The sequence below is a fragment of the Canis lupus genome, chromosome 17 (genome assembly GCF_011100685.1).
Source record: "Canis lupus familiaris isolate Mischka breed German Shepherd chromosome 17, alternate assembly UU_Cfam_GSD_1.0, whole genome shotgun sequence".
In the NCBI taxonomy this organism is placed as follows: domain Eukaryota; kingdom Metazoa; phylum Chordata; class Mammalia; order Carnivora; family Canidae; genus Canis; species Canis lupus.
Window position 1 is genome coordinate 39,767,382 of NC_049238.1, and position 12,194 is coordinate 39,779,575.

The following is a 12,194-nucleotide window of genomic DNA, read 5'->3' on the forward strand; positions in this document are numbered from 1 at the left end:
GCTCAGAAGAGGTAGGGATCAAAGTGCCTGGAGGGCTCTCCAGGACAAAGGCAAACACTGAGGTCCCTGGGCCTCCCATACACCCTGCCCCCACACATCCCTGGTCAGGTATAAGGGCCCCCACCCAAGCAAGGTATCCAGGCTGTGGAGGTGACATGGCCAAGTCACACCTGCTGCTGTGGCTGCTGCTGCTCCCCACACTGTGTGGCCTGGGTGCTGGTGAGTCTCCCCAGCCTCTCCTCACCTCCCTCTCACCTGGGTCCAGGTGTGGAGGAGACTTCCCGTCCATCTCCAGGTTTCCTGGGCTCTGGCTCTGAGCCAACCATTATCCCTACTTTGTACAATATCCTCATTTCAAGATGAGGAAGCTGAGGTTCAGAGAGGCTACTGGGCTTGTCTAAGGCCACACAGCTCCCAGGCACTGGTGCATGTGGAACCCTGCTGCCTCTGACTCCCGCACGTTTAAGGGCAGGTGCTCCTCGTAAAATTAGAGTTGGGGTTTGGGTGAAGTCAGAGTGCCAGGAGTGGCTAAAGTTCCAGGGATGCTCTGCCCCAAACTACAGCTGACTGGAGTGCCCCATCCTTGGCTTGTGCCCGGGGCCCCGCATTCTGGTGCCAAAGCCTGGAGCAAGCACTGCAGTGCAGAGCCCTGGGTCACTGTCTACAGGAAGTCTGGGGCAATGCAAGAGCTGTGAGTACCACCCGTGGATGCACTGGGACTGAAGGTCTGGGATAGAGGGTGTTGGGCAATCCTGACGGAATAAGCCCCCTTTAGGGAATGGGATGTGATGAATGATAAGAGAGGATGGGATGGGATGGGATGGGATGGGATGGGATGGGATGGGATGGGATGGGTTGGGATGGGTTGGATGGGTTGGATGGGTTGGATGGGTTGGGATGGGATGGGATGGGCTAGGATAAGATGACATGGATGGGATGGGGTGGGATGGAGGCAGTTGCCTGTGCCTTGGAGCACTCTATCAGCCTCACGCACTAGAGCTGGGAGCCCACCCCCCATCCCACTCAAGTGCCCCACCTTGGGGCCCCCTCCCCAGGATGACCTCTGCCAGGAATGTCAGGACATCGTCCGCATCCTCACCAAGATGACCAAGGAGGCCATCTTCCAGGTAATGCCCAGATAATGGATGAAGTTTGGGGGCCAGGAGGTGGGGGACAGAACAGGGCACAGAGGTTAGCCCCATAAAGAGACCATCTCCAGACCAAGAGTGAGGCCTGGATTTGCCTGGAGATTCCAGGAACCTCCCAGCTAGAAGAGGATCCTGGGAATGAGCTCAGCAACACAGCCAGAGATGGTCTCTCCCAACGGGGAGGATCCTCCCTATAGCCTACTACTTCACTCCTTGGCGTTCTCTGAACTCTGGTGCCCTGGGAGAGGGTGGCCAGTCTGTCTGGTGGTAGCCATGCATCCAGGGACTCAGGCGGGATAGACCTCAGAGAGGCCAGCCTGACTGTCCCTTCTACAACCTCATTGTCTCCTCACTGTCTCCTAGGACATGGTGCGGAAGTTCCTGGAGCATGAGTGTGACGTTCTCCCCTTGAAGCTGCTCACACCCCAGTGCCATCACATGCTTGGCACCTACTTCCCAGTGGTGGTTGACTACTTCCAAAGCCAGATTGTGAGGGCCCAGCAACCTCGCCTCCAAGCTGCCTCCCTGCACAGTCCCCATGTCCACCCACACCAGAGTTACCCCCACACACAGCCCGACACACACACACACACACACACACACACACACACACACACGCACCCCTACCCGTGACCAGTCCAGAAAACACAGTGGCCCACAGCCAAGTGCCCCGCAGCCCTACCTGCTCAGCTGTACAGAGACGGCCCACACATGGGCTTACAAAACACCCGCCACACACCCCCACACCCTTCACATCGCATACACTCATTCACATACTCATACCACACACTCAGTCTCATGAAGAACTTACACCATCCCACACTCACATACAAGCACACTCTCATACCCATGCTTGCTCTCATCCATTCTCACAGACATAACATGCCTGTGCTCATTCACACATTCCCAGACACCTGCCCAATAGACCCTACGGGGCCCCACCTCTGCCTTTTGGCTGCCCCCACCCTCACCACAGAACCCCAATTCATAGCCCCCATCTAGCCTGTTGCCCCCCATTCCAGGCCCAGAGCCGGTGGCTTTAGGGCAAGCCTTTGAGCCAGGCTAGGCAGGAATGGGTTCCCTCCCACATCCTGACCACCCCCTCACCCTGCATTGTGCCCTAGAACCCAAAGATCATCTGTAAGCACCTGGGCCTGTGCAAGCCTGGGCTTCCAGAGCCAGAGCAAGAGTCAGAGCTGTCAGATCCGCTGCTGGACAAGCTGATCCTCCCTGAGCTGCCTGGAGCCCTCCAGGTGACTGGACCTCATACACAGGTGACAGAGGTCCCCTGCCCCACTAGCCCCTCATACCCAAGAGAGGTGGGACTCCAAGACAGCTCAGGCCACTGCCAAGACCCATAGGCACCTACCCCAGAAAGGGCAGACCCAGAAAGGGGATAAGAAGCTCTAAGCAGGGCCTAAGGCAGGAGGGGTAAAGGGGAAGAGGAGGCAGGGGAGGCAGAGCCTGGAGGATGCCTTCTCCCAGTGCTCAGCCTGGCCTCACCTAAGGGGTGATTCTCTCCCCCAGGATCTCTCTGAGCAGCAGTTGCCCATCCCCCTCCCATACTGCTGGCTCTGCAGGACTCTGATCAAGCGGATCCAAGCTATGATTCCCAAGGTGAGACATCCAGGAATAATGGAGCTCAGCAGGGACTTCCACAGTTCCACCCTCCCCTCCCCTTCCCTCAAATCTCTGTCAGGGGCCAACTGGCTGCCCAAAATAGGAAGGAAGCCATCTGTGCATTGCCCCCACACAAGGGACCCTGGAGTTCAGGCTCAGGCCCCATGGGTGCCAGGCCTAGAGTTTATTCAACCATCATAAAGCCCTCACTATTAAATGCCAGGCATCATGCCAGGCTCAAAGAACAAAAATGAACAAGACTTGGGTCTTGTCCACCAGCAGCTCCTCATCGGATGGCACAGAATCCCAGTTGTCTCTTTAGAAAAGGTGCTTTAGTTTGTCAAAAGGAGAATTTCTGCAGATGGATTCTCCACCCCTGCCTGCACCAAACTTGGGAGTCTTTCAGACCTGTAGTGACCATTGCCCCAGACTCCCCTGAGCCCAAGGCTGCCCTGCCTTGACATGGGATACAACGTGGGGAGGCCCTGCCCCATCAGCCCTTCCATCTGGGGAGGCCACCCAGCCTCTCAGATGCCACCCAGCCCCTTGTAGGCCACCCAGCACTGAGAGCTCACAGCAGCAGACAATGTCCTCTCTTTCTGGAGTTGGTATTGTGGGGGGAGAGGGTTTTTTCACTGATAAGTTCAGAGCAGAGAATTAAAACAGCCAGTAAGAGGGTTGAGCTGGTTGGTCAAGGAGAGTCTCTGGGGAGTGGGGATTCAGAGGATGATGCTCTGGTGGACAAAGGACCGTGATCAAGATGGGGCATGGCAAGCCTAAGGAACAGAGAGCCAAAGTGGCCGCGGCAGGCTGGCCAGGGCAGAGCGGTCAGAGCAGGGGACTGAGGGGCAGACACTGCCTGGCCATGCAGAAATGTCTAAGCCAAGTTAGGAAACACTGGCTTCTATTCATTTAAGATTTTGTTTGTTTGTTTATTTATTTATTTATTTATTTATTTATTTATTTATTTATTTATTTGAGAGAGAGCAGAGCGAGAGAGAGCATGAGCAGGAGTGACAGAGGGAGAAGCAGACTCCCCGCTGAGCAGGGAGCCTGATGCAGGGGCTCGATCCCAGGACCCTGAGGTCATGACCTGAGCCAAAATCAAGAGTTGGACACTCAACCAACTGAGCCACCGGGCACCCCAACAAGGGAGGCTTTTAATGACAGAAGCCATCTTAGCATGTTTGTGTGCCGATGAGACTGGCCAGCAGATGGGAGAAGCAGTGAGGTGGGGAGAGAGGATAATGCAGGGAAGAGTACTTGAGAGGGTGGCGGCAGGGTTCCAGTGCACGAGTAGGCAGGCAGGCCTTGGACAGAGCAGGGACCACTCCTCTGTCATTGAAGTGGGCAGGTGACGCTGAGTGTGGGTTCTGACACAAGCAGGTGCAAGCATTTGGGAGATGTACCCATTTGGAAGGTAATGTGCCCCAGAGACAGACGGTTCACCATGTCCTACTCCCACCGGCACCTTCCCAGCACTGGGGTCAACGGGGCCACAAGCAGGGCTGGAGCCAAGGCCAGCCTATGGCATGCAGGTGCTTTACACGTGTGGGTTGGATGAGTGAGGGAGTGAGCAAGAGTGCTTGCCACCTCTGCCTCTGTCCTTGTCCTTCAGCTCGGAGGTTGAGTGTGGAATCAGGGTAGCCTGGGGAAACTTCTCACTTCCCTCAAAGGCTCCTGAAACCAGGGACATGTTGGCTCCAGGAGCCACAGATGAAAGCCAACCCACCTGCAGGGAAATGTGGCAAGCCCTAGGTCTGCAGGGAGAAGACGCAGGTCCGGTTCCACCTCTGCCCCAGGCCACTATGTGGCCTCGGTGATGCTCACCTTTGTGGTCTGGCTATGCTCCTTTTGGCAATTCCAGAGCCTTCGGACTTAGAGTTGGGATGGCAGCCTGGCTCCTGCACTCACCTAGTGACTGGCCAGGCCCCTCGGACTCTCTGATGCCCAATGTCCTCATCTCTAACCAGCATAATCATTCTCCCTCCCAGAAGGGAACAGGGCAAAACTACAAACGCCTGCCGGTGCCAGGCACACAGTAGATCTTGCCAGGGAAGGTCCCACTCTGCCCTCTCTCCATGCCCCCGTCCCCAGGGTGTGCTGGCTGTGACTGTGGGCCAGGTGTGCCACGTCGTACCCCTGGTGGTGGGCGGCATCTGCCAGTGTCTGGCCGAGCGCTACACTGTCCTGCTCCTGGATGCGCTGCTGGGCCGCATGCTGCCCCAGCTGGTCTGCGGCCTCGTCCTCCGGTGCTCCCACGAGGACAGCGCTGGGCCAGGTGAGCCTCCCGCACCACCCCCCCTCCACTACCCACTCTCATCTGCCCCTCCCCCTGGCCTTGCACTGCCCTCTCCCTCTCCTGTCCCCCTGCACTGCACCAATTTGGACAGACAAGAACTGGATACCTCTGCGGGGGAAGTCTTGACAGTTTTCTCTCTATTCCTCACAGCTCTGGCGTCTCTGCCCAGTGAATGGTCACCCCAAGAGTCCAAGTGCCAGCTCTGCATGTTTGTAACCACCCAGGCAGGGAACCACAGTGAGCAGGCCACACCACAGGCAATACGCCAGGCCTGCCTCAGCTCCTGGCTGGACAGACAGAAGGTGAACCTGGGCAGGCACATGGGGAACCTGGGACACTGGGCCTGCCCACAGTGGAGGGCGGAGCCCAGGAAAGTCTTCCAGGTCAGAGACACACAGAGTGGTCTGACCCCTGCCCATGGGGAACTCAAACAGACAGGACACGAACCAAAAAACACGGAACAATAACACAGGGTGAAACCTGCTAAGGTCAGGGGTCACCTTTGGACAAGAGCATGGGCTCCAGAGGACCTTCAGGCCTCCCTCGCAACCAAAAAATAAAGTCCAGTTATCTATGAGGACACGAATAACACCAGGCCCACTGGAACTAGGGAGCGCCTGGCCTTCTCTCCAGGGTCTCCATCCTGTCTTCGCCCCATCCCTCCTCTCAGTGTCACTCCTGGGGACAAATCCACCCATGGACAGGGCTAGGCTTGAAGGTCCTAGGGTCCCAGGACTCAGGGGCCCTACAGTGAATTCCCTCCACAAAGTCCTGAGGCAAGCCACTGATGCCCTGCCCAGGAGGCAGCTTTCTGCATAGTACTCCCCAGCTCAATGACGTTTAGGGCTCCCCAGTGACTGCCACATCAGGTTACCAAGGCCAGATGAGCTTTAAGATTTCTAGAACTGAAATTTGAGGGGAATGAGAAGGTGGAGGCTAAGATTTGGCCCGTGCACCTGAGTTCCAATACCCTCCATCTCTGTTGTCTCTGGCTTTCCCAACAGAAACCCTCCACTTCAGCCTCTGCCAGCTGATTCACAGCCAGAGCTGCTCCGTGGGGGCGAGGGCTGGACCTCCCCCGGGTCAGGAGGGGGCACTGGGGAGGGGCCAGGGTGGGTAGGTGGCAGAGTCCTGCAGCGGCCGGTGCCACCTCACGTGGTCTTTCTCCTTCCTCAGTGCGAGCAGTTTGTGGAGCAGCACATGCCTCGGCTGCAGACCCTAGCATCCGGGGGCAGGGATGCCCACACCACCTGCCAGGTACTCTCGCCCCCATAGCAGTGCTAGGACTTTCCTCAGCTCCCCAAGCTCCCACCCTCTCTGGTGCATGATCATCAGAGGCCCTGCTCCTCTGGTCCAGGGCAACCCCAGGGGTGCAGGCCCAGGATGGCAAGAGTCCTCCGATTCTATTTAACGTGGGTCAGGGAAAAGCCACAAAAGAATGATCAAGGAGACATAAAGGAAAGGAGGGGGCAGTTTTAAGGAGTGTGGTTTGATACTCATTATGGAATGGGGCTTGTTCGTTGAGCAGCGTGTGCTGCAAAGTGGGTGTTCTGGAGTGAGCCTCCTACCTCCTTGGGCTCTGAACCTAGAAGGCCCATGGCTCAGGAGTGCCTCAAGAGGTCTACAAGGTCACACCAAGAGTACCCATCAGGTGGCAGGCGAGGTGAAAGCGGCCCCTTCCAGCAGGAGCTTCCCGTCCGGCCTCTGAGCTGGGAATGGGGAACAGGGTGCGAGGCCTCAGGCCCTAATGCTGTCCTTATGGCAGGCCCTGGGGGCGTGTAGGACCACGTTCAGTCCTCTCCAGTGTATCCACATTCCTCACTTCTGACAAGGACTCAAAGCCATGCCAGGTGAGTCTAGGCTCCCAGTTGAGGGGAATAAGAGGTGGATGGGTCCTGCACCAATCAGGACAGGGGTCCCTGTGTTCCCCAAACAAGAAGAGGTCATCACTGCTGCTAGCTATCCCATCTTCTCCCGTAGGCCACAACTCAAAGCTCCTGAGGGATCCTGGCAGCACCATCTCAAGAATGGCCTCTCTCACTCCCTCTCCTCAGAATCCCACCCCCCCATCCCACCCCCACCCCTGTGCTAGGCCCAGCTCCCACCTCCCTAGCCCTGCCCCCAGCCTCAGGGGGATCTGCAGCTGATCTTCAGGATTTGATATACCCAGGCCAACCTGTCCTGAAGTGCAGGGGAGACCAGACTTTGCTGCACAATGATGCTGTCCCCTTGGAAGCCAGGAACCCCAACATCATGACTCCTTCTTCCTGAGACACATTTCTCTCTTCCTGGCTGTCATTGTCTAAGTCAGAAATAGTACCTTAGGATGGAGCAGTAGTCAGATGCAGCCTCTGTGACCAGGGGCCTCGGGGCAGGGAAACAACCCTGAGAGGAACAGACATAGCAATTGTGGGCCAGAAGAATCCCTGAAAGCAAACTTGGCCCACTTCACCATTTGCTCAGAGCCATCTCCTAACATGGTGGTCACATTCATCCTGTTCACTCATTTTTTTAAAATGTAATGGGTACCTATGGAATGGCCACGTTTTAGGGGCAAGGTCTATTAACAGCTGTGAATAAAACAATGAACCCCGTGCCCCCCTGGAGCTCGGGCCCAGGTCCAACTCTTCTACCTGAGTGGGGAAGCCCAGGCTTGCTCCTGAATCTCCCTAGAATTGCAAGCCCCTGTGGGAGGCAGTCGGGGGGGAAAGTGTCCGCCCTCAGACCTATCCCACAGGGACCAAATTAACGCTTTCCCTCTACCCTGATGACGGCTACGGGAACCCAGGGGCTGGGGAGCTGCCCAGGAGATCAAGGCAGTCTCCTTTCTCCAGCTCCTAGGGCTTCCAGCACCAGAAGATCTGGGCCTTCCATCCCTGTTGAAACAGGAAAAGCAATGGATTGGCCCAGAAGGCCCGGGCTCTGGTTCCAACTCTGCCATCAACTGACCATGGGTCCCCAGCCAAGATAATGTTGCCCCCTCTCTGGCTTTCATTCTCCTCAGCAGCAAAGTGGGGATCAAATACGGTGGTTTCTGGGATTCTTGGGCTCTTTCACATGACAAGTCTCCTCCTCAAGCTCCCTTGCCCTCTGCCCACACTGGGAAGAAGCCTTCACTCCCACGGTCACCTTTCCCACCTCCTTCAAGCTGATGGGCCACAAGCCCAGAGGTTGTAACCTCATTCCTGTTATTATTCTCACCCCTCCTATCTCTAACCACAGCCCAAACCAGAGCCACTTCCTTGTGAGGTGCAGCCAAGGCAGCACCCTCTGGAGGAGATCCGCAAGAGGGGACTTCCGGCCTGATAACTTCCGGCCAGAACTCACACCCAACTGGAGCCAGGCCAGCTCCCGTAACCCCCCAGCGCTGGGTCCAGGGAACACATCAGCCACATGGCCCTTCCCTGGCTTGATTCCCTTTCATCTCCATGTGCATAAGACACTAGCTTTTACAGTTATTTTGCTAATACTTTCATAAAACTTAAATTCAGGAGAATAAAAAATGTGACCATGAAGTACCGTAGAAGATAGATATACGAGAGCAAACTTTTCTTTAAAAAAATCAGGACATGCCTGACGTGTGAAGAACAGACACAGCAGGGCTCAAGCAGGGTTAGGAGATGACTGGACAAACTTTCATATCTGAAATGTTCTGCTGCGTATAAGCTATCACTTTAAGATGTAAAAAAGGGTTTTCTTTTTATCTTTTTAGAAGGCGAGCTTCCAAGTTTTGGTCGAAATTCCATGTGATTCCATTTCTGCTATAGCTTATCTCTTCAAAATTCAGTTGGGGCACACACTAAAAATTAGTTCCTGTGTAATCCAATGCCTGTAACAATACTAATAAAACCTATTGCTTCATAATAAAAGGAAAAAAGACAGTCATTTAAAATGTCCCTGAACGCATGGCTGGACCAGGCAGCAACATCACTCTCCTCCTTAGGAGAAAAGTAGGCACCCCCATTGCCTCTCCCTCTGATAACTGCTTCTGGCACAGCCCCTGCCTCTCACCCTCCCCTCTCCCAAAGAGCCCATTCACTGTGATGAGATGAGGTAGTTAGGGTACCAAAAAAATCAAAATATACAACAAAAACAACAACAAAATTAAATAAACCTTTAACTTTAAAGACTGCAGTGCCTGGAAATGTCCCTTTACTTACAAAAGAACTTTTTTTTTATTATATGTCTTATTATGAAAGAAATACGTGTTTATTATAGAAAATTCAAACTGCAGATCAAAAAGAAGAGGAAATCACCCACAATCCTACCAATCTCAGGAGAGGACTAGAGCACACTTTGGCATTGAGCTACAGATATTTCCAATCCATTTCCCCCACATCTCCACCATTCAAGCTCCAGGGGGAAACTTTCTATACAACGTGCTCTTGCAGAAAGGATGTTGTACACAAATCCTTAGACTCTGCATTTGAACATTTAAGTGGATTTTTGTAAATCGATAGCAGACTCTTGTCTTGGAAACCATTATTTCAATTGTAAGATCAAAATCCCTGAGAGAAAAGTGTTTTAAATTTTTTAAAAACTTGGGGAGCCTTGGTGGCTTAGTGGTTGAGCATCTGTCTTTGGCTCAGATCATGATCCCACGGTTCCACATTGGACTCCCCACGGGGAGCCTGCTTCTCCCTCTGCCTATGTCTCTGCCTCTCTCTGTGTTTCTCATGAATAAATAAATAAAACCCTTTTTAAAAAAAAATTGTTTTAACTTGGCTGGGAAAATGACGAGACAGAGCCTGGGGTGAGGCAAGCATGGAGATGAGTTCCTGAGGATGGAAGAGAAGCTTTCATTCAACAGGAGTCAAGAAGGGACCAGCTGGTGAGAGGAGAGAACTGCAGGAAGTGGCTATGGCTGACACTCAGGGGGTCCCTGAGACATGCCCAGCATCCTGCACCTCCAGAGCAGGGTGGAAAGGAAAAGCCCCAGGAGGTGTGACGGCCTAAGAGCAGAGAGGACTTATTCTTCACTTTTCAGGGCATGAGGAGAATACAAGTCCCTTAGAGATGGCAGCATGACATCAGAAAGAGTGCAAAAAATAGCCTTAACGAGGGACTTAGCAGACAGGCCTGGGGACAGCCTCAGAGAGTGCCCCCTGCATGATGCAGAAGAGCAACCACACCCTCATGGCCCAAGAGGCCATCAGAATCAGCTCTGGACAAAACGGTGGGCCTGTAAAAGCCCATGCCTGGGGACAAAGCACTGACAGATTTCATGGATCTTAAGAGAAGCAGAAGTCAGACATGATAGCCCATCCCAGCACAAGGAGATGGTGACCTGGAGGACCAGGGAAAGCATAGTCATCAATACCTCTCCTCATGATGGGGCACTTTGTAAATTAATCCCAGAGAAAAAGGAAGTAGGATCCAGTTGTTAGTAACCCAAGAGGGGCTGAGTATGAAAAGAAGGGGCTGGGTACCTGGGTGGCTCAGTCAGTTGAGCGATCAACTCTTGGTTTCAGCTCAGGTCATGATCTCAGGGTCCTGAGATCAAGCCCCAAGTCAGGCTGCGTGCTGGGCATGGAGCCTGCCTGGGATTCTCTCCCCCTCTCTCTCTCTCTCTCTCTTTCATAAATAAATAAAATGTTTTTTAAAAAATAAAAATAAAATGTTTTTGAAAAATAAATTAAAAATATAAACAAAAAAGGGCTCACTTTCAAATGGAAGAACTGTATTTGAGGGCTTAAGAGCCAAAATGAGTTCAATTATAAGACAATAGAGATAGCTATTTTCATGTCCCCCTGATTAATGACTGAGATTTAAAATTCACAACACAGGGAATCCCTGGGTGGCTCAGCGGTTTCGCGCCTGCCTTTGGCCCAGGGCATGATCCTGGAGTCCCGGGATCGAGTCCCACATTGGGCTCCCTGCACAGAATCTGCTTCTCTCTCTGTCTTTCATGAATAAATAAATAAAAGCTTTTAAAAAATAAAAAAATAAAATTCACAACACAATCATTATAACTTTTTTTTTTTAAGATTTATTTATGTATTCATTCAGAGAGAGAGAGAGGCAGGCAGAGACACAGGCAGAGGGAGAAGTGGGCTCCACGCAGGGAGCCCGACACAGGACTCGATCCGGTGTCTCCAGGATCACGCCCTGGGCTGCAGGCACCGCTAACCCGCTGTGCCACCGGGGCTGCCCTTTTATAACATTTTATTACAGATAATTCTAAACTTTTTCTGCGCATATACAAAAATAAATATAACGGGGGTTTTTTCTTTACATTCTATTTATCTATTCAAAAGAGAGAGGGGCTAAGGGAGAGAGCAGGCTCCCCTCTGAGCAGGGAGCCTGATGGGGGTGCTCAATCCACGACCCTGGAATCATGACCTGAGCTGAAGGCAGATGCTTGATTGAATCACCCAGGCGCCCTTAGATGTAACAGATTTATAAAAATGGAAACATCCTATACATGCTGCTTTGTAAATTGAACAACTGCTTTGTTCATTTAGAAATAATCTTCCCAAGGGTGCCTGGGTGGCTCAGCTGAGTGGCGGGCTATTGATTTCAACTCAGGTGGTGATCTCATGGGTTCTGGGATCAAGCCCCATCTCTCTGCACTCAGGGAGTCTGCTTCGGATTTCTTCTTTCCCTCTCCCTCTGCCCCTCACCCTGCTTGTCCTGCTTGCTGAAGGCAGATGCTTAACCAACTGAGCCACCCTGGCATCCTGAGAGGTATTATTTTTCTTACCAGTAAAAATACATTAGTTATATTCATTTCTTTACTGTCCTGTATATTGCAAAATTCACCGTCATATGTCTTTTACCTTTAGGTTGTGCTTTCCATGTATCTGTCTTTTCCTTTGTGATTTCTGGCTAAAAAAAAACATTAATTTCACTTCTTTTTCATGTGTGGGTCAGATCAGTCAAAGCCGAGCGCTCCAAAAGCAGAAGCATATGCTGAGATCATAGCCATACCGACACATGACCCCAGTTCAGACAGCAGTGGTGGAAGCAAGCCACATGTCACCCACAAAGTTCCTGAAGCTTCTGCACACATGACAGGCAGCTCTGAGCAATGTACCCAACCGTTCAGGCAATAGTGTCTATTGTCAACATCTTGAGCATGTATAAAGAGACAAAATTGGGATGCCTTGGTGGCTCAGTCAGTT

General features: G+C 52.7%; 1 protein-coding gene across 7 annotated transcripts; it reads left to right on the plus strand.

The window, feature by feature from the left end:
- Positions 1 to 70: 70 nt before the first annotated feature.
- On the plus strand, positions 71 to 9,730 carry SFTPB (surfactant protein B). Of its 7 annotated transcripts, none has more exons than XM_038561566.1 (11): positions 71 to 219; positions 564 to 691; positions 1,056 to 1,127; positions 1,512 to 1,637; positions 2,273 to 2,422; positions 2,676 to 2,765; positions 4,866 to 5,049; positions 5,221 to 5,372; positions 6,247 to 6,327; positions 6,836 to 6,920; positions 9,305 to 9,730. In XM_038561566.1, the coding sequence occupies exons 1-10, from the start codon at positions 156 to 158 to the stop codon at positions 6,896 to 6,898; spliced, it is 1,110 nt and encodes a 369-aa protein (XP_038417494.1). In that variant the 5' UTR covers positions 71 to 155; the 3' UTR covers positions 6,899 to 6,920; positions 9,305 to 9,730. The 7 variants fall into 7 exon arrangements, with proteins under 7 accessions (XP_038417494.1, XP_038417490.1, XP_038417489.1 ...); XM_038561562.1 differs by lacking the exon at positions 9,305 to 9,730 and adding an exon at positions 7,241 to 9,204; XM_038561561.1 differs by lacking the exon at positions 9,305 to 9,730 and adding an exon at positions 7,905 to 9,204.
- Positions 9,731 to 12,194: the final 2,464 nt, after the last annotated feature.

Excerpts from the sequence above, each read along its gene's own strand:
- SFTPB (XM_038561566.1), top strand. The coding sequence starts at position 156 with ATGGCCAAGTCACACCTGCTGCTGTGGCTGCTGCTGCTCCCCACACTG. Across the intron at positions 2,766-4,865 it reads TCCAAGCTATGATTCCCAAG|GGTGTGCTGGCTGTGACTGT; the intron begins GTGAGACATCCA and ends CCCCGTCCCCAG. Across the intron at positions 6,328-6,835 it reads ATGCCCACACCACCTGCCAG|GCCCTGGGGGCGTGTAGGAC; the intron begins GTACTCTCGCCC and ends TCCTTATGGCAG.